General features: G+C 38.1%; 1 protein-coding gene across 1 annotated transcript in view; it reads left to right on the top strand.

Moving 5' to 3' along the window:
* Positions 1-26,724, top strand: part of TNKS (tankyrase) — a 128,805-nt gene that overhangs the window by 89,048 nt on the left and 13,033 nt on the right. The window contains exons 9-20 of the mRNA XM_041480096.1: positions 1,922-2,043; positions 4,616-4,707; positions 4,798-4,876; positions 13,411-13,582; positions 14,760-14,839; positions 15,852-15,997; positions 16,926-17,091; positions 19,737-19,956; positions 20,224-20,333; positions 22,772-22,960; positions 24,274-24,511; positions 25,215-25,297. Of these exons, the coding sequence (XP_041336030.1) occupies positions 1,922-2,043; positions 4,616-4,707; positions 4,798-4,876; positions 13,411-13,582; positions 14,760-14,839; positions 15,852-15,997; positions 16,926-17,091; positions 19,737-19,956; positions 20,224-20,333; positions 22,772-22,960; positions 24,274-24,511; positions 25,215-25,297 (1,697 nt within the window). The remainder of the gene's footprint in view (positions 1-1,921; positions 2,044-4,615; positions 4,708-4,797; positions 4,877-13,410; positions 13,583-14,759; positions 14,840-15,851; positions 15,998-16,925; positions 17,092-19,736; positions 19,957-20,223; positions 20,334-22,771; positions 22,961-24,273; positions 24,512-25,214; positions 25,298-26,724) is intronic.

Genomic DNA, 26,724 nt, shown 5'->3' with positions numbered 1-26,724 from the left:
AGAGCAGCAGAGCAGCTGCAGCTGTGCGCGTGCTTTGAAGTGCACAGGTACCTCTGATACATCGTTTGTCGTATTGCCTGGTTTTCTGAAGTTTAGAATTATTAAGGCACTGCTGAATCAGTGACTTAGGGTTTTTTTTTTATGTTTAAAGTCCAGTTCAGTCACACAGGAGCCTCTATATTGAGGCTCTGAATTGCTTTTAGAAACTTACAGAAGGTAAGTAGTTTTGATGTGCAACCTTGGAGATGGAAATTCCATCACCTTCTTTTGTATCAATCCTTATGCTGTTTACAAACCAATATTTCATCTCTAATTTTAACTTGTGTGCCTCTGCTTTCCCTCTTTGGGGGATTTGTTTCCTGACTCTTATAAAATGTAAAAGATAATTAAATGAGACATGTATGGAAACAGAGCATTATGAAGTCACAGAAAACTTATTGAGAATTAGAATCTCAATTGTAATTAAGTTTTTGGTTTTGTCTTTCACCTTTCCAGTATAGCAGAAGCCCCCAGACACTAATAATGTGATCCTGCACTACTCACAGTCACAGCTAGTCAGGTTTTAATCTAGTCACTCTTCTTTGCAGGGAAAGATGGTGAGATTATGTACAGCAGAAAACTTTGGTCTAGAAGAAAAGAGGAGGGCATTAGTATCTTTTAGGTGCCTCTCTACTCTGAGTCCTGGGCTATAGTTTCTGGCTCTGAGGGAGGTTAATTTAGCATTTATTTAAATTAACAATCAAAAAAATTTCAATTTAAACTTCGGTTTATTTCTGTACTTAGAGTTCCTTAAGAGCAGTGAGGGAAGATTCATGTCCATTAGCATCCACTGAAATGTGTAAACAAATGGGAGCATTATGTCAAATTTGACAGTATCTTGATGGGATAGCTTGTATTTGCATCCCAAAATATCATGGTTTTATGTTATTGAGTCTTATATTTTGTAATAAAGTTGTTTTATATTATATTTTGTAATAAAGTTACATTTGTTATTTCAAGATTTATTTGCACTTGTGCTTTGAGTAGTGCTTTGCTTACAAAGAAATTTAAACCAGACATTAAAACAAAGGTGAGAGAAGAAAGCCCCTCATTAACAAACTTAGGATTTCAAGCTTGGTTATGAAACAAAAATATTTATATTTTTACTGAAATTGAGATATTTTTTTCTAGTTCCCAGGGTCAGATGTCATTTTTGCTAACCTGCCTTTTGTCTGAACATTTTAAGAGAAACACTTCTTTTCAAATTTAAAGTTATTTAAAACTCAAATGAACTACTTGCTGAGCTAAACAAGATTTGGAAATAGCAAAATTAGTAAGCTCTACCTGCAAAGACATACCTGCTGTCAAAACTTGTTTCATCTTTGGAGTAGACTGGCTTCAAGTGCTTAGCTAGTTACCTTTCTTTAAGACCAATAGTTTAGTATTTTATATTTCAATTTTATATATGTATTATTGTTGGGGTTTTTTTTGTTATTGTTGTTATTTATAATTTTTTAGAAATTATATATATATATACTTAATATACTTTACAGTGAATTATTTGTCATACAAATACAATAAAGTTTTTGAAAAACAGCTGTAATGCTTTATTTTCTTAAGAATAGCTCATAGCATTGTGCTTATTTGAACACAGATGTGGGTAACATAGAGGTCACATATGCGTTTAATGTCAAGTGGGTGGAGGATAAAAGGGGGAAATGCTATAAGGATTTAACTCAAGGAATAGCTTCCCCTGTCCTTTAGCATATCTCTTTGGTTTGAGCAAAGCTTCTTTCATGTTCTCTGTCCCAGGTCAGCTGGCACCCAAAGACATGCAGAAGCACTCCTCTTTCCTCTTAACTGAGTATAGCTGTCTTTCTGTAATAACATCTTTAAATGTGACATTTTGCTGAATATTAAATGTGTCTTTTTCCTCTAACAGATGAATTCAAAGGACACTCTCTACTGCAAGCAGCCAGAGAGGCAGACCTAGCCAAAGTGAAAAAGACACTTGCTTTGGAGATCATTAATTTTAAGCAGCCACAGTCACATGAGACTGCACTGGTGAGATTATACAGTCAATCCATTTGTTTAATGATAAATGTGCTGGGAGCCTGGAGTCAAGGAGTTTCATTTCTACACTATGAAAATACATTCATCATCTGAGATAGAGAATTTGGCATTAAACACTTTCTATGCTTAAATAAAATCGCCACTACAGAAAAAACATAATATAATTTATTTTATCACTTTTTTCCTTCCTTCTGGTAGATTACAGAAGCTCTCCAGCCACTCTTCACTTTTTAATTTTTGGCTTCTTTTGCATTTTTTCCTGTAAACCTCTTTTTTTGTTGGACTGTTGCTGTGGTTTTTTATGTGGTTAAATTTTATTTCTGTAGCCCAGTGGTTTCCTTCATGGTTTATGTGAGCAAACTTGGATTACAAATTTTCTTAATAGGATACATAAAATTGTGGTGAAAACAGATGTATATCACGGAGTCTTAAAAGTTTGTAATAGTACTGACAATACCACATTAGCTGTAAAAACAGGGTTCTTTTGAGACTTTCCTTGCAGTATTCTGCTCTTATTAAATTGTTTAAAGAAGCAGTGGAAGCAAAGAACACAGCCAGTATCCCAGATGTAGTGAAAACTTTGAAGCTGAGACTGATGGTATCATTAAAACCACTATAGTCATGATACTTTATTCCAATGGAACATTTTCTTCCCAGTGGCAGGTCTCAGCTGCAGGCATGCAGCTCCATATTTAGTGTTGAAAACATTGTGATCAGAACATTGTGTGTTGGGTACCAAGCATCCATATGCTCTGTTTCCTCTGTGGAGGACTCATCATCCTTGCCTGAAGTTAGAGGCAAGATAGAGAAGAGAGGTTTATAGGCTGAATATGAAGACAATATGAAATTTGGGATGATGTTATCCTTTTCTTTCTGAGTGTATCAGCTGCTGCTGTGTGGCATCTCTTTAGCTGTGTAATGATCACTTCATAGTCCTCTGATGTTCTTTGCTCTTTTCTGCCTGCTGATTCTACAGAGACAGCTGGACCAAATGGAATATTTTAGGTCTATTGATGTATTTGGTTCACTGTTCACTAAGTGCTTGACTGTGATTTTTCAGTTTTTGGCTGCTATATATGAGCTTTCCAAATTGTCACCAGTCCAAATGAAAGGACGTAGCTTCCAGGATCAGATGAGGTTGTGTGTTATCTAACTGAACTATTTCTGCCCTAAGCATGATAACATTTTCCATGGGCCACTGGCATCCCTGCTGAATTAGCCAAAAAGCCAAAGCAAGCACCTGACATAGGTTTTAGTGTTGCTTTGATGTTTGGCAATACTTCAGCATTTATTGTTTTTAGGACTTGTTTTTCATATAGGCAGGAAATGGAGACAGGATATTATCTGCAAAGCCTTAAAAATTTTGCCTCACTTTACAGCAAAAGTTGATCTTAATGTTTATTTACAAAGCTTGCCTTTGCAAAATTTGGATGTGCCCTGCTGATTAATAACAGTGTGGAAGCTTGAAGGCTGAAACTGGACAAGAGATGGTTATTGGTACTATTATTAGTACTACCTAGTATTGTTAGTATTACCTATTATCATTGGGTTTAGGGTCTGTCTAACTGTAAACGCTATTGTTTTGCTGTTGGAAAGTTAGAGAACTCTTCCAGGAGACTTTCTACCTTTCATGGGTTACAGATTTAAAATGTGGGTAAAGATATAAACAGAAAAATCCAAAACTTTCTCCTATTTCTCCTAGTCTGCTGTCTTGAGAGGTCCAAACTTGATATAAGCATTTCTGGACTTGATTTTAAAGCTGGGTATTTAATCTTATCTGGAACCATGCTGGCAATTCCAGGATTAAGGAATACATTGATAGGGCCGCTGTTGAGACGCCAACAGATGCCAGCCACATTTAGGGCAATAGTTACACCTAGCAAAGGGCTGTGTGGTCCCACAAGGGCAGGCATGAGCATTGAGAAGCCCTGTGCTGAAGGCTGTATCTTTCTCATAGCATGGGAAGAAAGATAGATACTCTAAGGGAAATGTATTGCATGTTTGCTTATTACATAATTGCAGTTTGGTGCATGATGCAAACGGCCATTAACAAGGTCAGTACACATTGGAACAGAGGAAGAACCAAAGTGATGTTCGAGTCCTGTCAATTTGACAACTGCAGCAGAATCCTTACAGACCCCTTTGGAGACCCTTTGTAAAAAGCTAGGCTGTTTCAAACTCTTTGTCTTTCCCTCCTTTGTTCATTATGTGTCAGCTTTGTCCTGATAGCTGGTTAATGTAGTTGGGACCATACTGCTTTTTTCCTAAGTGACAAATAGCTTTAAAATTAAAATTGTTTTTCTGAGTAGAATAATTTAACATTGATCACTAACCTGTATTTTGTTCAGTATGATGAATTCTGTTTGTAAATTTTTTCATCTGTTTTTAGCAGAATAATTAAGGGATGAAGTAATGTATCTTTAAAGTTCTTTATCGTCTGTCTAGTTGAAATATGCTTTATATTTACTTTATAGCAGAATAATTAAGGGATGAAGTAATGTATCTTTAAAGTTCTTTATCGTCTGTCTAGTTGAAATATGCTTTATATTTACTTTTTTTGCAGCACTGTGCTGTTGCCGCCGTGCATCCGAAGAGGAAACAAGTTACAGAACTATTGCTCAGGAAAGGAGCAAATGTAAACGAGAAAAACAAAGAGTAGGTTTCTGAAATGTTTGAGTTTTCCAAAGGCCTCTGTCATACTAGGAATGTAAAAAACTAATACATCATTTTTTCCCCCCCCTCTAGTTTCATGACACCTTTACATGTTGCAGCTGAAAAAGCTCATAATGATGTCATGGAAGTTCTGCATAAACATGGAGCAAAGGTAAATATACTTGCATGTATTTTATTTAAGACACAGGTCAAGAAGAAGGGTTATGTTGATTATATACCACATAAGTTTTTGTGATAGCTGCTGCTTTTTGTTTTGTATGCCTTTTGCTTCTTGTGTTAATCTTGAAGTGTGTTTTATCTGAAATCAGTACAGGATCCTCAGGAATCCCATTTAAAAAGTACTCGTCTCCAAGTAACTGAATAAAGGTTTTTAGTATTTAAAAATATCATTTTTAATGAACCTTGATATAATTTCTAATAAATAAGGTTATCTAGGTGCCTCACATTGCTTTATCTTGTTGACTTGAAAATATCCAATGGCTGAGGGTACTGACACTGAGTTTAGTATCCTAACACTGAGTATTCGTTAGCCGTTGCTTCTTTCTTATTCTCAGGGTCAGATTGTTTTGCTGTGCCCTTTAGCTATTGGTAGGTGCCAACCTAATTTGTGAGCTTGTGAACACATTGTTTAGCAAGTTATTAAAGACAGAGAAGGGTATAACAAACTTTGTTTAGAATGTGGTTTAACCATCTTTCAAAAAGTGTTTTGGAATGATCTTTCTACAAGTTTAGCAGCAAACTTAATATGCATGGTAATGATACTTAATTTTCTCAGAAACTCTTCTTGATGGATACTTTCTTTGCATTGGCTAAAATATAAAAGATCTCCTTGGTTTTGCTTTGAATGGGGCTCAGATTACTCTTTTTAACTCTTCCTCTCCATTCAGGGAGCTAGAAATGAAGAACTCATTGTTAGGAATTATTACGTGTTGTATTATGTTATTGCATGTAATAATGATCAAGTGTCACTCTTGCTGTGACAGGAGGTATGAGCAATGTAGTTGTATGCACAGTCAAGTGTTTTTATTTTGAAACGATGAATTGTAATTTATAAGCTTGTATGAGAGCTCCCTGCCAGATTTTTTATTCACTTCCATAGTACTTTAATGGATCATAAAATAGCTTAACAGCAATACCACAGCAGAGTTGATCGTATTTGAGAGTCCTAATGCACTGGTGACTATTAAGTTTTGCCTAAGGGAGAAAGCAAGGCCAAAGTTCTTGATTGTAATCATTAAAACTGTTGGTTATTATTTTCCCAGATTCACTCTTAGTAGCATACCTATGCGCTGAAAGTAAAAAAATTCATTTTGCCATAGGAATAGATACCTCATAACTTTTATGGATCTGCTTTTGCACAGGAATTCAGTCCTGATGGTATTTGGATAGGCACTGAACTGGACATGCTGGAGTTTCAAATGTACTGACACCAAAGTACTGCCTGCTTTGAAATACAAGGATCTTCTGTGTGCTGCTACTGTGCTCTCCTTATTTAAATTAGTGCTCCCTTGAAAATCTATCTCAGTTGTAGTCAGGTTCAGGAGTAAGCTCAAAGATGGCATCCTTACTAGAATGGACCCATTTGGTTTTGTCAGTAGCACATTCTGATGATAGCTTTTAATAAGTAATTCTTTTATCTCCTGAAGCAGGGATTCCTAAATTGTGATCCATGAGTCACTTGCGGACTGATTAATGGTGCTGAGTGGTGCACAGTTATCTAGAGAATGATGCTGAGTGGTGTGTTTTGTCTTTTATTGCATCAGCAGTATGCAAATAGAGGTACACAGTGATCATTAAACCTCCTTCTTCATTCATATCCCATATCCTATGTTACTCTGAGGATAGCCCATTCACATTTATGATCTAGCAAAGCACTTAAGTGCTAAGGCAGGAGACTAATCAAAGTTAATATTAAGTGCATATTTCCATAGTGCAGTGGATCAGTGTCCAAAGTTTCTTAGCTGTAAAACAGTAAATAATGCACCCATAATTTTCAATGAGATCATTAAGGCTTTATGAGGCACTTTGAAGTTCCCAGATGGGATATGCTCAAGGGTATTCATTAACTGGGCATATTTAATCACTCTAAATTGTTTGTCTTGCTTGTATATTATCATTTGACCTGTTGCTCATGCTTTGACTATAGACATTCAGTTCATCAGGTACTCTTGACTCTTTGTTTCTGACTGGTGTGACATGGCACCTTTGTTCCTGAGGCATGATAAGGGTTTTGATGTTTTTCTTTTGTTGTGTGTTTGGAAGTTTTTCCTTCATGTTTTCTCTTTTTGTGTCTTGAATTTTAGGTACTTCATAAGATGTAATCAGATATACTAAGCTCTTAGACCATGTCTGGTTGTATTTTCTACAAGAGAGGGTTCTCATGAGCTGGTGAATCTAGTCTCCCTGTGACAGCAGCATCACAGTGAAGGTCCATTTGTTCTTTGAACTGCACCCTTCTGATTTTTAAATACCTCTCTTCTTATTTGATGCTTCCTTCACTGAGGTATTTGCACTGAACAAACTGATTCTTCTTAGCCTTTGTTTTGGTAAGCTAAAAGCCTCAAACACCTAATCTGCCCTCATAAGGGAATGTTGCCTTTTCCTGTTCATTCTTATAACCCCTTCTTTTTACTAGCACCAGAGGAAATCTTGCAGTTCAGGCAACAAGAATAGAATTCATTCCACCACTGCTTTCCATGATGGCACTTCTGTACCTCTGTTGTAAGTGCCTGGTTAATGCATACTGAGATCATATTTGCCTTTTTAATAGACATGAGACAGTAGGACTCAGATCCTTCTTCTAATCTTGCAGTGCACAGAGAATCTTTGGTTTTACTAATATTTTATATTTTTGCCCTTCAGCACAATTCTCCTGTTCCACAGTCATTAATGCAAATAGTAAAACAAAATTATCCCACAGCCAGCCATCAAGCAGCCTTCCCCTTTTCAAAATATTTAGTTTTTCCATCAAACTCTATTTTTTCAATATAAAATAAAATAAAAATTTCCACTGTGATCTCTTACAAAATGCTTACTGAAGTGTGTATGGATGATATCTACCATGTAGGGTTTTTTCACTTTGCATCCATTTCTTTTGTCAAATGAGAGGTACTGTTAAAGCCAGCTTTAATCCCCTTTCTGGAAACCACTACTGATTATTGAGAGAGTAACAATTTGAAAAAGATGTGCAATTCAAAGAAAGTAGAACTATCTTCTTCTGAAATACTATGACAGAAGGAAGCCAGCTGATCCACAAAATAGCTAGCAATAATAGCTCTAGGAGACAAAGCCATATAAAGTTCTGTAGACAGAAAACAATTTAGGATTGTTTTAGCATTTTATAGGAAATTCTTTTGTTTTCATGGTGAGCAGCTGTGTCAGACAGCAAGAGTGAGTTCACATACAGTGAAGTATGTGTGTGTAGCCTTTTTTTGTTCTATGGAAAGGGCTAAAGCACGATAAAGATTGCTTTAGGGAATTTGGGATGAACAGGGGATGGTTTGTGGTCTTGGAGCTGGATTTAATTATCCAAAAGGTCTCACTGTGTAAATATGCCATTTGAAGTATGTTGGATGAGAAACAGTGAAGGACTGCTTGAATAACATGTGCTTGATCGAGACTTATTTTACACAAAGAACATCTGAGAACATCGATCTCTTCACTCTGGTGACCAGTGGCAGAACCTGAGAGAACAGCATCAAGTTGTGTCAGGGGAGGTTTAGGTTGGATATCAGGAAAAGGTTCTTCACCCAGAGGGTGGTTGGGCCCTGGAACAGCTCCCCATGGAAGTGGTCACAACACCAAGCCTAACAGAATTCAATAAGCATTTGGACAATGCTCTCAGGCACCTGGTGTGACTCTTGGGGTGTCCTGTGCAGACAGGACCCATTGATGATCCTGATGGTTCCCTTCCAGCTCAGGATATTCTGTGATTCTGTGATTTATATTGGCAAGAATTAACCTACTGGCAGGCAATTAATCATAAATTGCTTATTTTGGTGTGTCTTGCTGGCCCTTACTGACAGGACAGACTAGGTTCTTAATTTGAGCTGTGAAGAAGTCCTTGTGCAAATTAGTTGTACATCAGCATGTTGTGTCTAATCAACAGACATTCCATGGAAGATGTTTTCATTAGCTTGGTACTTGAGTTTGCAGAAGTTGACTGTCAATTTAAAGAACAGATGAGAAACCTTGGGATTTCTTAGACTTGTTTTCAAGAATGTTGATCATAAATATTTGTGGTTTTAATGTTTGTGTGAGACAGCATTTCACACTGCTGCTTATTTGATGTGGAATATTCTCAAAATACCATATGAAAAATAAAAGCAGAGCATCTTCAAAGAACCCTCAAACATAAGAAATTTTTATTAGACCTGAATCAAACCTTCAAATGCCATGATTTTGTCTTTGAAGATAATAAAAATCTTTAATTTAAAAAATAATTTGAAAGTGGTGAACTAGTGAAAAAGTGTTTCATCCTGTTGTTGTATTTCTAGATAGTTGAATATTTCATATGACTAAGTTTTTGTCCAAATTTATAGACACATGGGAAATTAATGTGTTCAAAAAGACACTCAGCTTTCTAGCAGTGCAGAAGTAAAGGATTAGGGTATTTTCTGAGCTGGAAGGATTGTTGGAAAGAATGACCTGCAAGCATGCGAGTTCCCTGGTATCTTGGGCAAATGCAGAGATGATGATGAATGCTCTTTAATTATGATATGCCTCTCTTCTGCAAGAGAAAATAAGCCTTTTTAAGGTCATGTCAGAGAGATAGTGTCCCTATTCATGATGGTAGCAGAAATTAATTCATTCTGCTCTGCTGGGAGGATCTTGCTTTATGCATCTTTGCATAATGCAGTTATTTCTGTGCATTGGAGTAGCATGTTGACAGCCTTTCATGATCATGGATTTGCAAATGTTCACCATCTATCTAGACCCACACAACAAACTGAAATGTTTTTGAATAACCTTGTTGTGTAACACATTTACTTCCAGCATTTCAGGGAGAGGTATGATTTTCTCAGGGAACTGTAAGAAAAATTAAATTGCCTTTCAGAAATGTAGCAGATTCAAGACTATGATAGTTAACACCATAAAGACTTGTGTGGTCTGTTGTGATTGATTGGTTCAGCTTTTCTCACTGCTTAGATGTCCAAACATCCTGACCTTAATCTTAAGCTTTTATGAAGAAGAGGTAATTGTGGAACATCTGACTGGATCCTATAGGAGCTTTCAGAGTGAAAGCCGACCATTTTTTCCCTGCTTTTTTCTGCTGACTGAGCTCGAAATTATCACCAGTGCTGCTTTACTCCTATGTTTATTGTTGGACAACGTCCTGGTTTAGGGAAAATTTTGGAGGAGACCTCTGCGCTTCTTCTCTCCCTCCCTTTGCTCTCAGAACCAATCTTAAAGGTGCTAAACTTATTCCTGGGCTAAACAAATGAATGGGGATACAAGCATCATTAAGTCACCCCAGGACAGGCAACAAGACACAAGACATACTGCAAGCTTGTCTTCAGAATTAATGCAGGAGGAGAGCAGTTAGAGCACTTGCATTGCAGGGAAGGATAGTGTGATATGGAACTGCTGGCAGAGCACAAGTTTCACATGTTCACATGTGATTTTTAGAAGGTACATCTTTTCAAAAGATTTCACAGAGAAAATCGCAGTGCTTGGAAGCTGTTGCTTTTTGTTTGTAGTGTCAAGGAGCAGGAGGGATATTTAGGGCATTTGATCTTGATAGGAAGCCAATATGATCAGGAAGTATTGCAAAAAATGTTTCCTGAACAGATCTGAGCTGTTGAGCTGCCACAAGTGCCTGGCAGCCAAGGGAATATTGGTTACCTGTGTACACTGCTCCATGAGAGCAGCAGTGAGGGAAGGGCACATCTCAGTAGTGTCTGATGATGTGTGGCCATTTCCATTTCTCTACTGTGTCTGTTCAGGATGGAGAAGAGGAAATTAAGGGAGAGAGAGAGGAAAGAACAGAAGGAAGTCTGCATTGGGTAATACTGAATAGGACAGTATCTTTCTCTGAAACCACTTATTTAAAAACTCTTTTCAGTTGATAACTGTATTCTGCTTTTACCTTGCATTTTGAGCAATGGAATGACTGCTTCCATACTGAAAGGTGAAGAAATTGGATCCAGAGCCAGTGCGCTGTGGAATAAAGCTGTCCAACCTGTCATTTTTAACTCCTTGCAGAAAACTTGTGTGTAAGATAATTCAGAGCTACAGCCTTCTAATTTCAGACTGCCTATAAAAGGGACCAAATCGATATTTATCTTTTTTTAATAAGTGCAGCTGGAACAATCTGGCTACTCAGGGCACAGTTAAAGCAGTACATCTTGCATATTTCACATTTTGTCAAACAGAGTTTAGACTTAACTTTGATTTTGAAAGGGCACATGGTTTTGTACCTGGTATTGAACAGTGTTTAACCCAGGCATACGTCTGATTTTTATAAGACTTAAATCTCAGTTTTGTATTTCAATTTGTTGTGCTTAAGTGGATTTTCATTTGGAAGTAAGTCTTCTTGCACTAAGCCTTATTGGAGTCTATTCTTTGGTTGGTTTTAGAGAAGTGGTGCATTATTAGTGAGAGAAGGTCTGCCCCAAAGTGAGCATATTCCCAATGAAATGGTCTTGCAAAGCCTAACTCTGCTCCTGAAGTAAAGAGCAGCTGCATTTGGTGCATTCATCTCTCTGTCAACTGCAGCCCTTTTTGTCTCAGAAGGAAGCAGGTATTTCTTCAAATGGCTGATGTTCTTCTGCCAGAAGAATTGATTGCTGGGAAAGATAATGGTTTAGAGGTGAAAGGAGACCTGGATGAGACATATGAGATGGCTCTGATGACTCTGACAGTGTTCTTTTCAAATGAATATTAACATCTTTCCAGGGACATAGTCAGTATCGAATTGTGCACAGTGAATGTCTTGCTGCTATTGCTTGTACAGTTTGTTCAGTACAGGCCTGTTTAACACAGGAAGTCAGTATTAAATAATACATTACTTATGATTTTCTTTTTGGATGAATGGAGTGTTATCAGCTACTTTGAGAATCCACAAATTTCATTTCATTCTGCTTTTACCATCACTAAACGTGTGTAGCCCCAGAGTTCTGCTTACCTCTGTGCCCTTATCAGTGGTGAAAGGTATCTGGTATCCTGAAACAGATGAGGATCATCATCTGAACAAAATGATGAATTTGGGATATTCAGCATGTAGTTAATATTTATGATCGCAGTAAGTTTTTTATTTGAAACAAAACTTGTAGGGTAATCCCATTAGAGTGGCATGAGCTGAGTGCAGTTAGAAGAAAGCAGACCTACTCCTGTTCATCTTGCTGCAAGAGAGGTTTGTGATCTGAGAAATTCCTACCCTGTCAGTCTGTAAAATAATTTCAGACAATATTGAATTACACTCTTCTTCATTTATTTGGTTGTTCTTTGTTCTTTTTTGTGACTTGATATTGCAGTATTGGAGGTATTTTACTTTTTTGCCCTATCTGGTAGTAGATCTTTACAGAGATAATTTAATTTAGTTTTAGTTAAATTTTGTTTAGTTAAAAAATAAATGTCGTAACCAAAATGGTTTTTCACTGGTTTCATGAAGGGTTTGCGTGCTGCATTTTAGATGAGAAATAACAAACAAAACCTTTGTTTGTTGTCACCACAAAGATTTTGAGATGGTAAAAAGGTGGATTTTATACAGTAACAAAGTTTATTATGCATGCAGTTCACAGCCTGCAATCTGTAGGCTTGGAAACAGATAACAGGTTCTGAGTTGCTTGCAGAGACTATAGAGTAGTTCTGCATTTCATAAAGTGGTAAAAAAGCTGCTGGGCATTTGCATTTAAATTTGTCATGAATCGCTGCTAGGTACAGAGTATCTTCTTGAAAGGTTATTTTCATGGGGGTGTTTTTCCGCTTTTAAAGCTTTCTATTATTCTCTTCCCTTTTTTTTTGATAGTGCACTGGGATAGATGCTTCTAGTTATTTAGCTGCTCTGTTAGATCTTGACAGACGGATGTGTTTCCATTATATCATACTCTTTGAAAATTATACTCCATTTTGCCTGTTTATGCAGCCTTGTATTGAGAAGAATTATATCCAGAATTATACTTAACATTCATGTAAAGGCACAGAAAGGGAGGAAGAAATGTTTGTATCCAGTGTTCCCCCCCCTGCATAGAACTCTTCTTTTGACATCTTTGTTTTGCATTAATTCTTGGTACTAGGTAATGTTGAGTTACTCTCCTTCTGACAATGACAGATGGTAATTTCCTTAAAGCTGTAAGATCTTTGAATTGTTTGGTAACAATTTATGTCAAGTTACCTCTTTCTCCTGCTGTGATAGTGTTTCTTTTCTTGCACAAGGTTGGTCTTCCTCACATTTCTCAAAAGCTTGATCAGTATTTAAAGTATGGTTCTGGGGATCCTATATTGCTTGTTAGCCATGCAAACAAATAATCTGTGTTGTTAAAAGACAGGAAAACATCTGTGGTAAATTACTTTTCCTTTGGAGTGTTTGCCTGTTTTGTCATTTGGTTTTATTTTATTGCAGTGCAGAAGAATTGATAGGTAAATTGGTATGCTGGAAAATTCTTCGCTTCTGTTCAGGACAGGGACAGGTGCAGCCCTTTAATTACAAGAGTGTTTTATTTTATATTTCTGCTGCTTTTTCAGATGAATGCACTGGACACACTTGGTCAAACAGCGTTGCACAGGGCTGCGTTAGCAGGGCACTTGCAAACCTGCAGGTTGTTGCTGAGTTACGGCTCTGATCCCTCCATCATCTCTTTGCAAGGCTTCACAGCAGCACAGATGGGAAATGAAGCAGTGCAACAGATCTTAAGTGGTGGGTAAAAGTAAAGGCTTGTGTATTTGAACTTCAGCTTCTCCCTTTACAGCTTTGAATCTTGTTTCTTTCTCAGTGCAAGAGACTTGAAGTTTTCTCATCTCTTTTTTGCCATCAAATGCACACAACTACAGTATGTATTGTGTGACACTTGTCAGAAAATAAGCAAACAGCTCTGCTCAGTTCAGTGATTTTGTGCAAATAGGGAAGAAAATAACCATCTTGTAGATCTAGGATATGCTGCTGTACAAGGAGATTGTTAGAAGGCACATGTAGGGAGTTTTGGGATTCTTTTGGTAGCACGTTCCAAGGCAACTGGAATATTGCTGAGCATGTAAGAAACATTTTTCCCTGCATCAGTCAGCCTGTCAGGTACTCCCTACTTCAGCAGTCAGAAGCAGAGTGTTACTGACAGAAAAACACTGATAGTTGCTAAACAGTTTGAACTTTTACTTCAAATCTCTTTCTTGTCCAGTAGAGAAAGATTTTATTGTGAAAGTGCTCTGGATAGTGCTTAGGTAATAATTTGTTTATATCTTCCATTAAAAAGATGAATAGATGTTTGAAGAGGGTGCCATTATTTTTCATAGAAGTCCTTAAGGGTTTGCATCCTCTTACCCATGTTACATTTGAATTTTTGCAAGTACAGAGAAGAATAATTGCATCAATAGCTAGTAAAGAGCAAGTAACTCACCTTACAGTGAGATGTGCAGGTAGTCAAACAAAGGCAGATATCCAGATAGATGAGAAGATACGTAGCTAGAAACTCCATTTCCTCTAGTGTTTTCAACAATTAAAACAGGACAAAACAAGGAAAAAACATTTTACAGCACTGCAAGGAAGAACTGTTTTGAAGTGTACCCACTCCTGAGATGTAGCTGGTTACCTGGGTAGTGTTACCTGTTAAAATGTGCACATGAATGTATGTATGTGAATTGAGAGAGAAGAATGTTGGCAGAATCATGTCAGCTTTAGAGTCAAAATCTGTCTGATTTGCTCTAAAGCTAAAGCTCCTTATTCAGACATGTTGGCAATATCAACTTGAACATCACAACCCCAGCGGCATTTTCAAAAGTAACAACAGACCAACTTCATCCCCCAGCTTTGGAACATACGTTGAACACCAGTTAATACAAATAATCCTGAGTAATCCTAAGCCATCTTTTTCCCTGTGTAGAAAGTACACCTGTGCGCACATCCGATGTGGATTATCGGTTGTTAGAAGCATCCAAAGCTGGAGACTTGGAAACTGTGAAGGTAAGTTTGAACAGTTCGTATGAATTTTCTACTTTGCATTGCTGGGCAAGGCTTGTCGAAGCAGTGGCCAATGGATGATAAATCATAAAAAATAGGAAGTGATGGATCTTTCATTTTTTTTCCTCTAGAAAGTCGTACATTAAGATGTACTGAGGTGGGTTTCTCTTGGGCTTCTGCTTGTTTATTCTGCCAGTCCTTCACACAGTCATGTCTTTGATGGACTGAAGTGTAGCCATAATTCTTTGAATCAAACTCTGTGATTCTCAGAATCACAGTTTAGTAGAAACAAGCCCTCAGGTGCATGATTCAATTAGATGGCAAGCAAATACTATTAACAGGTAGCAGACTTCATATTTTAAACCATCCTTAATCTTAAGGTGAAGGGTCAGGCTGTGGAATCCCACCATCACACGAAGGTTTGATCTTGTTTTTTATATTTGGTCTGTGGACAAAACAGAACAGGTGGAAGAGCCTGCAGACAAAAAAGCCTGCAGATGGACTGTTGTGCATACTTTCCCATCTTGAACTTCAACATGATATACATTAATATTCAAACAGCAGCAGTTTTCTGCACCAGCAGCTCCTTTGACTCCCAAGCTAAATATTTCTGGTTTTCTGAAGTCAGTATAGGCCACAAATGGTAATATATCTGGAGAAAGTTACATGGCCTTGAACCTGGTACTTGATGATGTAGAAGTTCACCCTTTCTTATACATCAGGAACATCTTTACACTACTTCTATCATTTAAGTCTTATTTGTTATAGCAGTACATTCAGCTGTAAATTTAGAGCTGCTATTTTTTTAACTTTGCATAAATGGAAAGAAATTTCCTGATACTTGAAAAATTTTTTATAAGTGGATCAAATTTTGTGTTGGGGTCTTTGAAGGTGGTAGTTTAGTTGTTTTCTTTTGAGTTTGTTTCATGTTTTGTTGTTGCTTTTTGGTTTGGGGGAGTTTCTTATTTGTTAGTTTTAGTTCTGTACTAGATTTTGTGTTCTTTTGTCTTCACAGCAACTTTGCAGCCCTCAGAATGTGAATTGCAGAGATCTGGAAGGACGTCATTCAACACCACTGCACTTTGCTGCAGGATATAACCGTGTATCAGTGGTGGAGTATCTCTTGCACCATGGAGCAGACGTGCATGCCAAAGATAAAGGGTACATTTCATTCCTGGATATGTTCTGCTGTTCTCTGTTGGTGTGAGACTTACATCCCACCTATTCATTTTACTTCAGATTCCAGTGACCATGGTGTTCTTCTCTTGAAAATTTTTCTCTTTCCTCCTTGTTCTGTGTTGTTCCTGTGCTGTAGGGAGGTTTATAGACCATTACAACGTACTTCGCTTTCTGGAAAAGCCAGAACATACATACTTGGCACTGTAATACATGATGCTTCTCTTCCCCTTTTTGCCCATTTTGGAGACTTTGTTTTGCGTAAAAGCAGCCTTTAATTTTTTTTAGGTGATCTAAAATTAGTTTTGAATAAAATGTGGTAAAATACCAGGGTTATCTCTGGGTATTTTTATAATTACATTAGGTTTTATTATTCAGTTAAATTATATAAAACATTTACCTTTTTTTTGCATTAGTTGTGAAGCAGCGTGGTTATGTTCACTCTTTTACTCCATATATTAGTTCAGGGTGGAGGATAATAAATTTCAAATACTGTATTTTCAGACTTACCCTGGAAAAAGTGTTTGGATATCTTTCTGTATATATCAAATGTGCAGTACTTACTAAAAACTGCACTTCAAACACCTTATGTAGTTATGTCCTTCCTGAAATTTACACTCAAATATCCAAACTCAGAACAGCTTTGAGTCTTGCAGTTTAGTTTTTTTCCATTATTAATAGCATTGAAGTTGCTTGTGGAAGCTGTAACATTGGGGCTTGCTAGGTACTTAAAAGTCTTGTGGATGAGAGCTGAAGGAGGATAATTAAGTTTTAATTGATTTTTTAGTAGAGAAATAAAACCATGAAAACTGAAAGACTGAAAGATAACAATGTCTGGTGAAAGTGGGAATTTTATCTACTGATTGCATATAGGATTTTATTCTCTAGCTGTTAATGCTTTCTCTTTGATTAGTGGCTTAGTACCCCTGCACAATGCCTGTTCTTATGGACACTACGAAGTGGCTGAACTCCTAGTGAGGCATGGTGCTTCTGTCAACGTGGCAGACCTGTGGAAATTCACTCCTCTACATGAAGCAGCAGCAAAAGGAAAATATGAAATCTGCAAACTGCTTTTAAAAGTATGTGCTGGAGATCTCAGCTGTGTCTTTAAATGTGTATATACTTATTTTTTCCGAAGATGAATTAATGCAAAGTGAATTGCATTCAGTAAATTCTTTGTGGTGTCTTTGAATCAGTTTTCATCTTGCACTTATGGTTTTCGTCTTGTCATATGGTTTCTTGTGTAATATCACTGACTTAAAAAGAATCATCAGTACAAGTACTGTTTCCATCACGTGTATTAATACTGTTAGCCAAGTAGGACAAGACTCTGAAACTGAAAAAACCAGCTGAATTCATGTAAAAATGACAACTCCCTACCTTGTCCTATCCATCCCTTTCTGAAATAGTTATTGCATTTAAGTAAATTCTGTTAATACTTATGCAAGAGTGTGTTACAGAGCAGTAGCTGAAGGTGGGTCCTAAATGCTGTTTGGTATGAGAGGAATTCAAAACTGTTATGTTAATGTATAATTTATCAAGCTCCTAGAGGAAATGCATGTTAATATACTGTGGTATAAATATTCATTATACTTAGAGGAATAACCTGTAAAAAGCATGAGGTAATGCAAAGATATTTTCAGTGAGAAACATGAGTTTGAGAAACTTCTTAACATAAGATCAGATCCTGCCCTGAGAGGATGAAAGGGGGTGCTAGAGTAGAATTTCTTGCCAATCCCATTTCCTCTTTCCACTGTGCCTACTTATGTCCCTCTGAAGCACAACATTTAAAATAGGAGAAAGTCAGAATATGGATAGTCTTAAAATAATGAGGATCTACCCCAGCCACTTTTCATTTGCTGCTGCAAAGCCCCTCTATTTCCCTCCTATATCATTAATAATTTCACTTGATTACCAAAAAAGCAGTCAGAGAGAGAAGAATGATAGTTTGAAGCACATCTACAGCAGAAACCAGGAGATATTAAGAGATGTTTATGGAGTAGGCATGGTGGTGGCCTGGAAGTAACACTCTAATAGAGATGTTAGCTCAGTGTTGCATTATAGACACTGAGATCTCTGGCCTTTTCTGGTCATTCCACAAGGAATTTACCCATATTTTGTCTTCAGACGATCCTGAATGGATGTACAATAGGAAATAGAAAAGTGCTGAAATTTAGTTTTTTACAAGATAAGAGTTAAATCTGCCCTTAAGGTGACACAGATGTAAAGTCTCTGGGTGTCTGTGGATATGTGCTCACACTGCAGTTTACTCAGGGTTTCTCCTGCTGTGTCTCCTATGCCAGCTGGCAGTGTTGTCAGTTCTGCTGAGTTGTGGATGTTGAGCTTGACCCCTCCTGACTTGTGCTTCTTCTCTCCTGATCTGCTTGAAGAAGGAAACAAAAATAAACGGACATTTTGGAGACAGTGTCTTTTTAAATCACCTTTCTTTGAAATTACCACCTTCATTTGTCTCTGTGCCTTGGAAGGGGTCTCAGAAGACACTGCGTCTTCATTCAGATACTTATTTTGGGGCATATTTGAATAGTTTCAATTTTGATGAGTTTTAAATTAAGGGATTTCAGGTCATATCTTAGAGAAGCCATTGCAGTCTAAAAAGTTTTTCACAAAGAATGCTCTCTTCTTAAAAGAACCACAGGCGTGGAAAACCGGTTTTGTGTAATTAATGCTCTGTCCCTTCTGTCCCTTGCTCTTCATCCGTTGCTCCATGAGTGCAGTTGTACTGCTTCCAAATACAAAGCAGTTAATTCCCTCTGTTCTCCCACTGCTGTTACCCCATTCCCAGTCCAGTGGGAAATGGCAGGGTAGACATGCTGGCAGGGATTGGACCACTGTGTTTGACTGTTCTGAAGAGGTCAGCCAGAGAACTCTAGCACCAGCAGCTGCCTCTGCTTTATCTATCTTTGTTTTTTCCCACTGCTGCTGAGAGTGAATAGGGAAGGAGCTGTCCTCCCACAAAACTGAATGTGGATGTGACTCACACCATATGCTCTACATAGTTGTGTGTTCCCCTTCTCATCCCCCATTGCTCCAGTACTGTGTTCTTATTACTGCCTGATCTACATGTTCTACCAGCACAAATACACTCCAGCAGTCATCCAACTCCTCTTGTCCACCATATTTTATTTTCACTTCTTCCAAAGACCTGTAAACTGCTTAAGATGATGCTATTGTCTATTGGAAAGTGTAGAGAAGAGTATTTGGCTAGTTCCTTTCTGAAACAGGTGCCTTTCGATATCAGGATAAATTTACATTTAGTAAAACTCAGAGCCTGGTTTTGCTAGCTCAGAAGGTTGTGCTCAGGAGATACCTCTGTCAGCCATTTGATTTCTGCCAGTGTTCAGGAGAAGGGGAGGACTGGCAGCAAGATACTTGTAGCTGGCTTTCCTTTCATGCTGCTGTGACAATAAGAAATAGCTATATGCAGGAAATGCTCCTGAACATACTTCAGTTGCAAGTAGAGCAGGGACAGCTCTTGCAGAGGGCTGCCATTCTTGCCTGTGGAATTGAGATTCACACAGCTGTGTTTCAGACTAGTGCTTTTAGGTCTCAGACTTCTGAATTTATTTTCTTGTGCCTACTAATCTATACAATTATTACTTCATTATGATAGGTCTAGAAAATCCTATTTTATTTTGCAAAATAGTGATGTGTGTGACTGCTCTATGCATGATTGTGACACTAGCATTCCATTTGCTCTTTGCAGCATGGAGCTGATCCAACAAAAAAGAATCGAGATGGAAACACTCCTTTAGATTTGGTGAAAGAAGGCGACACAGATATCCAGGACTTACTTCGAGGAGATGCTGCCTTGCTGGATGCTGCCAAGAAGGGGTGCCTGGCACGAGTGCAGAAGCTGTGTACTCAAGAAAATATCAATTGCAGAGACACCCAGGGAAGAAATTCAACACCACTGCATCTTGCAGGTGGGTCATGTGCCAGGTTTTCAAGGCTTGTATATTTATAGTAGGTCTACAGAGGTAATTTGCCAAAACCAGGACTGGTATAGGAAGAGTTTCTCAGAGAATTGTCTATACAAAGAATTAACTAGGGCATCTATTTCAGGAGGTAATACAATTACTAGGGAAGAGGAACTTTTGCAGTTGAAAAATTGCCTTAGCTTTTCTGTCAAATATTTTTCTTTAGTTTAGCTCTTCTAATACTTAATTTCTTTTCCTGTGCTTTTTCTACAGCTGGTTACAACAATTTGGAAGTAGCTGAATACCTTCTTGAGCATGGTGCAGATGTTAATGCCCAGGACAAAGGAGGATTAATTCCCCTACACAATGCAGCATCCTATGGGGTAGGTGCAGGCAGTCTTGCCATGAGTAGAGCAGCAAGGGACTCCTTGAAGTCATATCCAAAGCCAGTTATTTTGCAGCTGTTTTGCTGTGAACACAGTTCAGGCTTTGATGAAGTGTTTGTTGGGCTAAGATTCTGTTGTGAGTTTTATTTGCAACCCTACACATTAAATAGGACACAGATTCAGGTGTGCTGTAGCAGTTAAATGCTGCAGTTTGGAATGATCACTACAATGTATACAGGCAAGCAGATGCGCAGGGTTGAACAGTTTGGGGTGATATTTGAAACAGAAAAGACCTCAGTTTGTCTCTGAAAGACTTAGATGGCAGGAAGAGAAAAACACCAGGGCATTGTGTGCAGATGATGACAGGGAAGTGGAGGTGTGTTACAGCTGGTGTTTGGTAGGAATCTATTGCTAGAGGTGAAGGACTACTGTGTTTGTAATGTGGTTGTCCTCCAGGGCAAGCCATCTGCTGCAGGGGGTGCAGTGACAGATTCAAACCATTTTAGATGAGGCAGGCCCTCTTTCTGCCATACAGGAGTAAGCATCTGTGTCTCAGTTGCACAGATGCCTGATAGATTGCTTGTAAGCAGTTGTTAGTTGTGGATTGGGTGAGAAAGAAGTCTCTTGTAAATAATTGTACAGAGACAGTGCTTAAGAAGCTTCTAGCACTGTGCTTCCAGTCAGTGAGAGGATCTGAAGCTCATGGAGTACTGGGTTTGGTGGTCTCATGATGTGCTTTGTCTGTTACTTACCTGGCCCTGGCACAAGTACAGCAAAATCTGGGACAGGTGACCCTAACAGAACCATGATTGTTTTTGTTTGAGAGTAAATGAAATAAAAAGTGCAGTGTTCACCTTGTTTTTAAAAAGGGCATCAATGGAACTCAGTCTGTGCTCTTTGTATTGGTTCTTTACATCACTCTGGGATCCCAGTGTCCTAAAGGGCAAAAGGCCTCAGATCCTGGTGAAAGATTAGAAAGCAGCACAGAATTCTTTTGTGTTACAGGGTCTTAATACCAAGTAATATTGTTTATCAGCATCTGCCTTTAAGCATTAATTCCCAAGATGTTGCTAAGATCTAGAGATAAATTCTGTTGGAAAGACTATTCTTTTCTTTGGCATGAGAAAACAAAACACATTTTACACAAACCCAAAACATTTCTTATTGGCATAGGAAATATTAAAAAGGCAGTGTTTCATGCTTTTCCATCAGCTTATTTAGTTAAGAGTTGCTTCATACCTTTCCTGGCATCCCACACTTGTCTCTGAGCTGTCATCAGCTTGTTCAGATCTCTGTGATGGGAGGTAGAGAGGAGAGGAGTACTGGTTTCACAAGTTCATAGCTGGCAAGATTCACAGGCTCTGCCTTTTCCTCACAAAGTTTCTTCAGTTCTCCCACCCAGTACTTCATGCTGTGTGTCCCTCAATAGTGCTTTCTGTGACAGAAAAATCACAGGAACAGCAATTGCTTTAAAAGTTTGGCAGAGAGGAAAAATAAAGTTGGCAGTATTTTCAAAACCACACTTGTTCAGAGACCAAGCTGTTTTATGAGAGCTGCAAAGAGTCATTTAATTGCCATTGAGGGGAAAAAGGAAATCCATTGGCAATTCTTTGTGCCCCTGCTTACAATTTCAGTGTTTCATGCTCCTACCCATTCATTTTGACTACCTGCTTTTTTTTCTTTGCTGTCTTGCACAAGAAAGAGCTACTGGTTAGAGGCAGGCAAAAATCATTTGTCAGTTTTCTCTTATTTTTACTTGGGAGACTTCAAGGACAGTGTATTGATGGAAGCATGGGGTTACAAGTTCATTACTTTTATAACCCATGTAAAACAGCTGTTCCTTGTGACACTCATAATGCATTTTATCAATTACAGCTCTCATAAAATATGAATGAAGATAGAACAGATCTGTGATGCCACAGATGAGTTCAAAGTCTTGCAAGAAAGAAAGTGCAACAAAGACTTCTGTCTGTACACACACTTCTGTCTGTACACACAAGGGTGGCTCAGTAGCACAACACATCGATCTTCAGAGCTTCTAGTATTGTGTCACAAACGTTGCAGCCCAGTAAATTCACCAGTTCAAATTTGTCCACAAATAATTTTTTTATGTGGGGTTAAGTATCATGTCTGCTCCTGCAGCTGCCACAAACTTCATGCTATGTACTTGGGGTGATTTGACAGAAATCTGCTTCTGTGCCTGATCCCAGTTCTTCTGTGCTGGTGAATGACTTGGTAGTACACAGATGAGCTGTGGAGCTGCAGTATGAATTGGTATCTGGAGAAGTGTGCTGCTCCTGTGACACAGGGAGCAGAATGAGTTACAGGAGAGAGAAACCACAAGAGTCTCTGGGCACCATTGCCTCCAGCATAAAAAAAAAGGAATGTATGTTTTACCAGTGTCATGTTGGTTAAGATGTTCTTGTGTTTTCCAGCATGTGGACATAGCAGCACTGTTGATCAAATATAATACATGTGTAAATGCAACAGATAAGTGGGCATTCACACCTTTGCATGAAGCTGCACAAAAAGGAAGGACACAGCTCTGTGCTCTGCTGTTAGCTCATGGAGCAGATCCTACCATGAAGAACCAAGAGGGTCAGACACCACTAGACCTGGCAACAGTAAGTTCATGTTAGCCAGCCACAGGCTGCTCTGGAGGATGTACTCTGCATGTTAAATTCATTTCTATGGTTCCGTGGCATCAGCAGTCCTCAGCTTCCATTGAGCTGAGGTGGAGAGAGAAGGGCACCTCCTGAGTGCCTCTTTGTGGCTTTTTGTCCATGGACCCAGGCATCTTCCTTCAGCTGGAATCTTAGCATGGCTTGTGATTTAAGGTTTGCTTCTCCTGAGGTATTCACTCCTGGGATCAATCTCCTCATTCCCAGAAATAAAACTCTCTGAAATGTGTCTGATGATGGTCAGTCTGTGTACTGTTGGTGATTATTTCTTTGAACCTAGGAGGAACACCAGATAGACCTTTAGAGGAATGGGAACATTTGGTGGATTATTATGCTCAGTGCCTCCATATTACCTCAGTTCCTTTTTTTAAAATTGACTCCAAAAGAACATTCCAAACTCCAAAATTTGTGGGTGGCTATCAAACTTCTTTTAAAACTGGATTCTTTAAACTTTCTTGTAAATGGTTTAAAAACCTAATAAGGTTATATGAACATGTATGCCCCAGCTTAAACAATCTTGATGGAATAGATAATGCAACCAAATTGGATGCTGTGCCTGGTCTCAGTGCAAGTATCTTTTAAGGTTATTGATTTATTTATGGAGAGTTCAAGAAATATCCTCCAGAGTAATCTGAGCTCTAGAAAACTTGCTTTGTGATGAAGGATGTGAAAATTATTTCTTTGGGGGAAAATAAGGGTGTCTTAATCATGTTCTACAAGAATTTTTAAGGAGGAATTTCTTGAAGATGAGGGTATTGCTTAATTAAGTCAATAAAGGCTAATCCAGCTGTTAGCTATGATCATACTTCTCCTGAGCTCCTGTCCTTTTTTTTTTCTATTCTAACCCAAGAGATGTGATTATAGCAAGGGCTTTCCACTGAAACCTTGTTCCAGTGCACCTGAAGTTGAGCCTGACAGAAATTAAGAAGTGGCATTTCCTGTCCTGGGTTCTAAAGGATTTCAGATAAAGTTGCTGCATTTTTCTCCCTGGCTTTAGCACTTACAAAGCCATTCTGCCAGAAAAAATTAGTTGTAGCTTCTTATATACCTTTAGAAATGGGGAGAACCTGATTCACCTATGTCTTGAGTGGTGAATCAAAATGTTCTTGCAACCGTGAATTCCCCTGTAACAGAAGCTGGCAGTTTTCCTTCTAATGGGGACCAGAACAATCAAATAAAGCAATTAAAAATTATTTCCAGAGATCAGTGACTTGTGACAGTAAGAGCTCATGTTGGGTGTTCTGTCTGTGTTTCAGGCTGACGATATCCGAGCTTTGCTGATAGATGCGATGCCTCCAGAAGCTTTGCCTACGTGCTTCAAGCCTCAAGCCACTGTTGTTAGTGCCTCTGTGATCTCGCCAGCATCTACACCGTCCTGCCTCTCTGCTGCCAGCAGCATAGATAACCTCACGGGGCCACTGGCAGAACTGGCCGTAGGAGGGGCATCAAATGCTGGGGATGGAGCTGCAGGAACTGACAGGAAGGAAGGAGAAGGTGCATTTGCTGCTGGACAAGTTTACATTGCCAGAAGTACAGTAGTTTAGTATCAAAATAGGCCTTGGTTTATCTGAAAAGCGTTTCTGACTAGCCAGAAAATACTGTGCAGTTTGAACTGTTTTAAAGTGTCTAATGCTTTTTCACTGTTAACAGTTCATCTGTGTTTGCTATCAGTCATTAGGTCTGACTACAAATGCAGATCTGATTAAGTGTCCACATGTCCATTGACTTTATAAAGAAAATGCAATGAGAATTATTTTGATGAAGGATATGATTATGATGGCTGGGGATTTTGCCAGGGCTTTGTAAACCCTTTGATTAGTATCTGGAGTCCATGCTTTAGGTCAGAATCTAAGGGGATCACATAGCAAAAATATATCCACCCCTCTTTTCCTTCTCTTTGCAGTATGAGCCTGTATTTGTCACAGATGGTTTGTGCTTTTAATAGTTGATTCTGAAGAGGGAACGGTGATGAGCTTTGCACAGAGCTTTGACACAATGGAAGTAGATTGTTTAATACAGACATAGACAAATTGATTGTAAAAAGAATCAGAGTTTGGAATTTTAAGAGAATCAGTGGTATTGCTTGATTTTTTTTCTTTTTAAGGTGGTTGGTTTGGTTTTTGTTACTTCAGATGTATAGTATCCTGTATATCCTTTCAGATATATAGGATATAAAGACTTGCTTCTTCTCTTACAGTTTCTGGTCTTGATATGAACATTACCCAGTTCCTAAAAAGCCTGGGTCTTGAACACCTTCGGGACATCTTTGAGACAGAACAGGTAAGGGGCAAGCCTCATCTCTATTTCTGTGTTTAGGAGATAAACTAACAGAATAAATTTGAGTGACATTTTCATTTTCTAATTGAAAAACCGAAGGAAAAAAACCCACACTTCACATCTACAGAAAAACAAGTGTGTTCAAGTTTTCTTTCAGTTTTCTGCAAATGAATTGCCAGATACAATATGGTGAAGTTGCAAAACTTATGAAAACATCTTTTCTTGTTGGATTCAGGTGTCAAGTAACTTTCACTTACACATACACTGTGACTGCCAATTTGGCTTGTACTCTGAGAGTTATTTTGAACCTTGTGAACTTTGAACATGATGACTATAATGAAGTTATAGGTTCAAATGTCACCTGTGTTTATCCTTCAGCAGTCTTGACAGCCAAACAAGCCTTTCACCACCTGTAGTGCTACATGTGATGCTTTGGTTAGATCTAGGAAACCCTCCACTTTGAATATATGCTGAAATAAAAACCTAGCATGGGAGTAATCACACTACAGAATGCAGAAGCTACAGTTCCTATCAGGTTAGGAGCACAGCATTAACTGAGTTTTGCCAGGCTAACTTTGAAATGTCATTGAGAAATAGGGGAACAAAACCTGCAGATTTATCAGTAATTCAGCATATATGAAAAGAGTACAACTAATATAAGTTTCTCAAGCTTACATTATGTTTTACAGCAGAAGTATCTGTAATGTATTTGTAGATTCCTTTTATGTACTGTTCCTTAAATTTATCATGTTGCAGTTAAAAAGATCTGTTTACATGACTGAGATAGATGTACATGTGGAAGTGAAAGGTACAAGTGCAAGAGACTGGATTTGATGATTATTTTTACTCTGGCCTCTGCTGCTAATCTTTTATTGAGGAATCAGGAAGCAAAGGTTTGAAATGTAATGTGTTGGTTACAGTTCCAGATGTTTCTATAAAATGTCCAGATATAAAATACCATAAAACTTTTTCCTTTCTGATATATGAAGCATAAGCTCTTCTCTTTAGTTTGAAACTCCTTCTGTTCAGAAGGAAACCAACCTCAAACCAACCTATATGCTTCTCATATTTTCTTATTATTTTTGACACCTTCCTGTTGCCTAGCTGGTCTTGTTCTACTTTTGCTTCCTTAGCACCTAACCTGTTAAGATCTTCCCCTGCTAATAAGATTTAACAATGCAAATCGGATTCAATATATTCATCATTTTGAAATCATCTAGCTCTTGTAAGTTTCTTTGTAGAAAAAACAAGCTGATCTTCTTTAAGCTTATTATTTTAAGCTGGTTTTCCAAGCACTACCTTCATGTAAACTTTTTCACCTTGGCTCGTTATTAGTAAGGTTGTAGAATATTAATTTCTGCTTGTGTAATGAAAGTAATGAATTGTACAATGCTGTGAAACGTTAAATGCTTCAAAAGAACTTCCATATT

The sequence above is a fragment of the Pyrgilauda ruficollis genome, unplaced genomic scaffold (assembly GCF_017590135.1).
Source record: "Pyrgilauda ruficollis isolate IOZ18807 unplaced genomic scaffold, ASM1759013v1 scaffold5, whole genome shotgun sequence".
In the NCBI taxonomy this organism is placed as follows: Eukaryota; Metazoa; Chordata; class Aves; order Passeriformes; family Passeridae; genus Pyrgilauda; species Pyrgilauda ruficollis.
The sequence above is the reverse complement of the archived record's forward strand: the minus strand, read 5'-3'. Positions and strand labels throughout refer to the sequence as shown.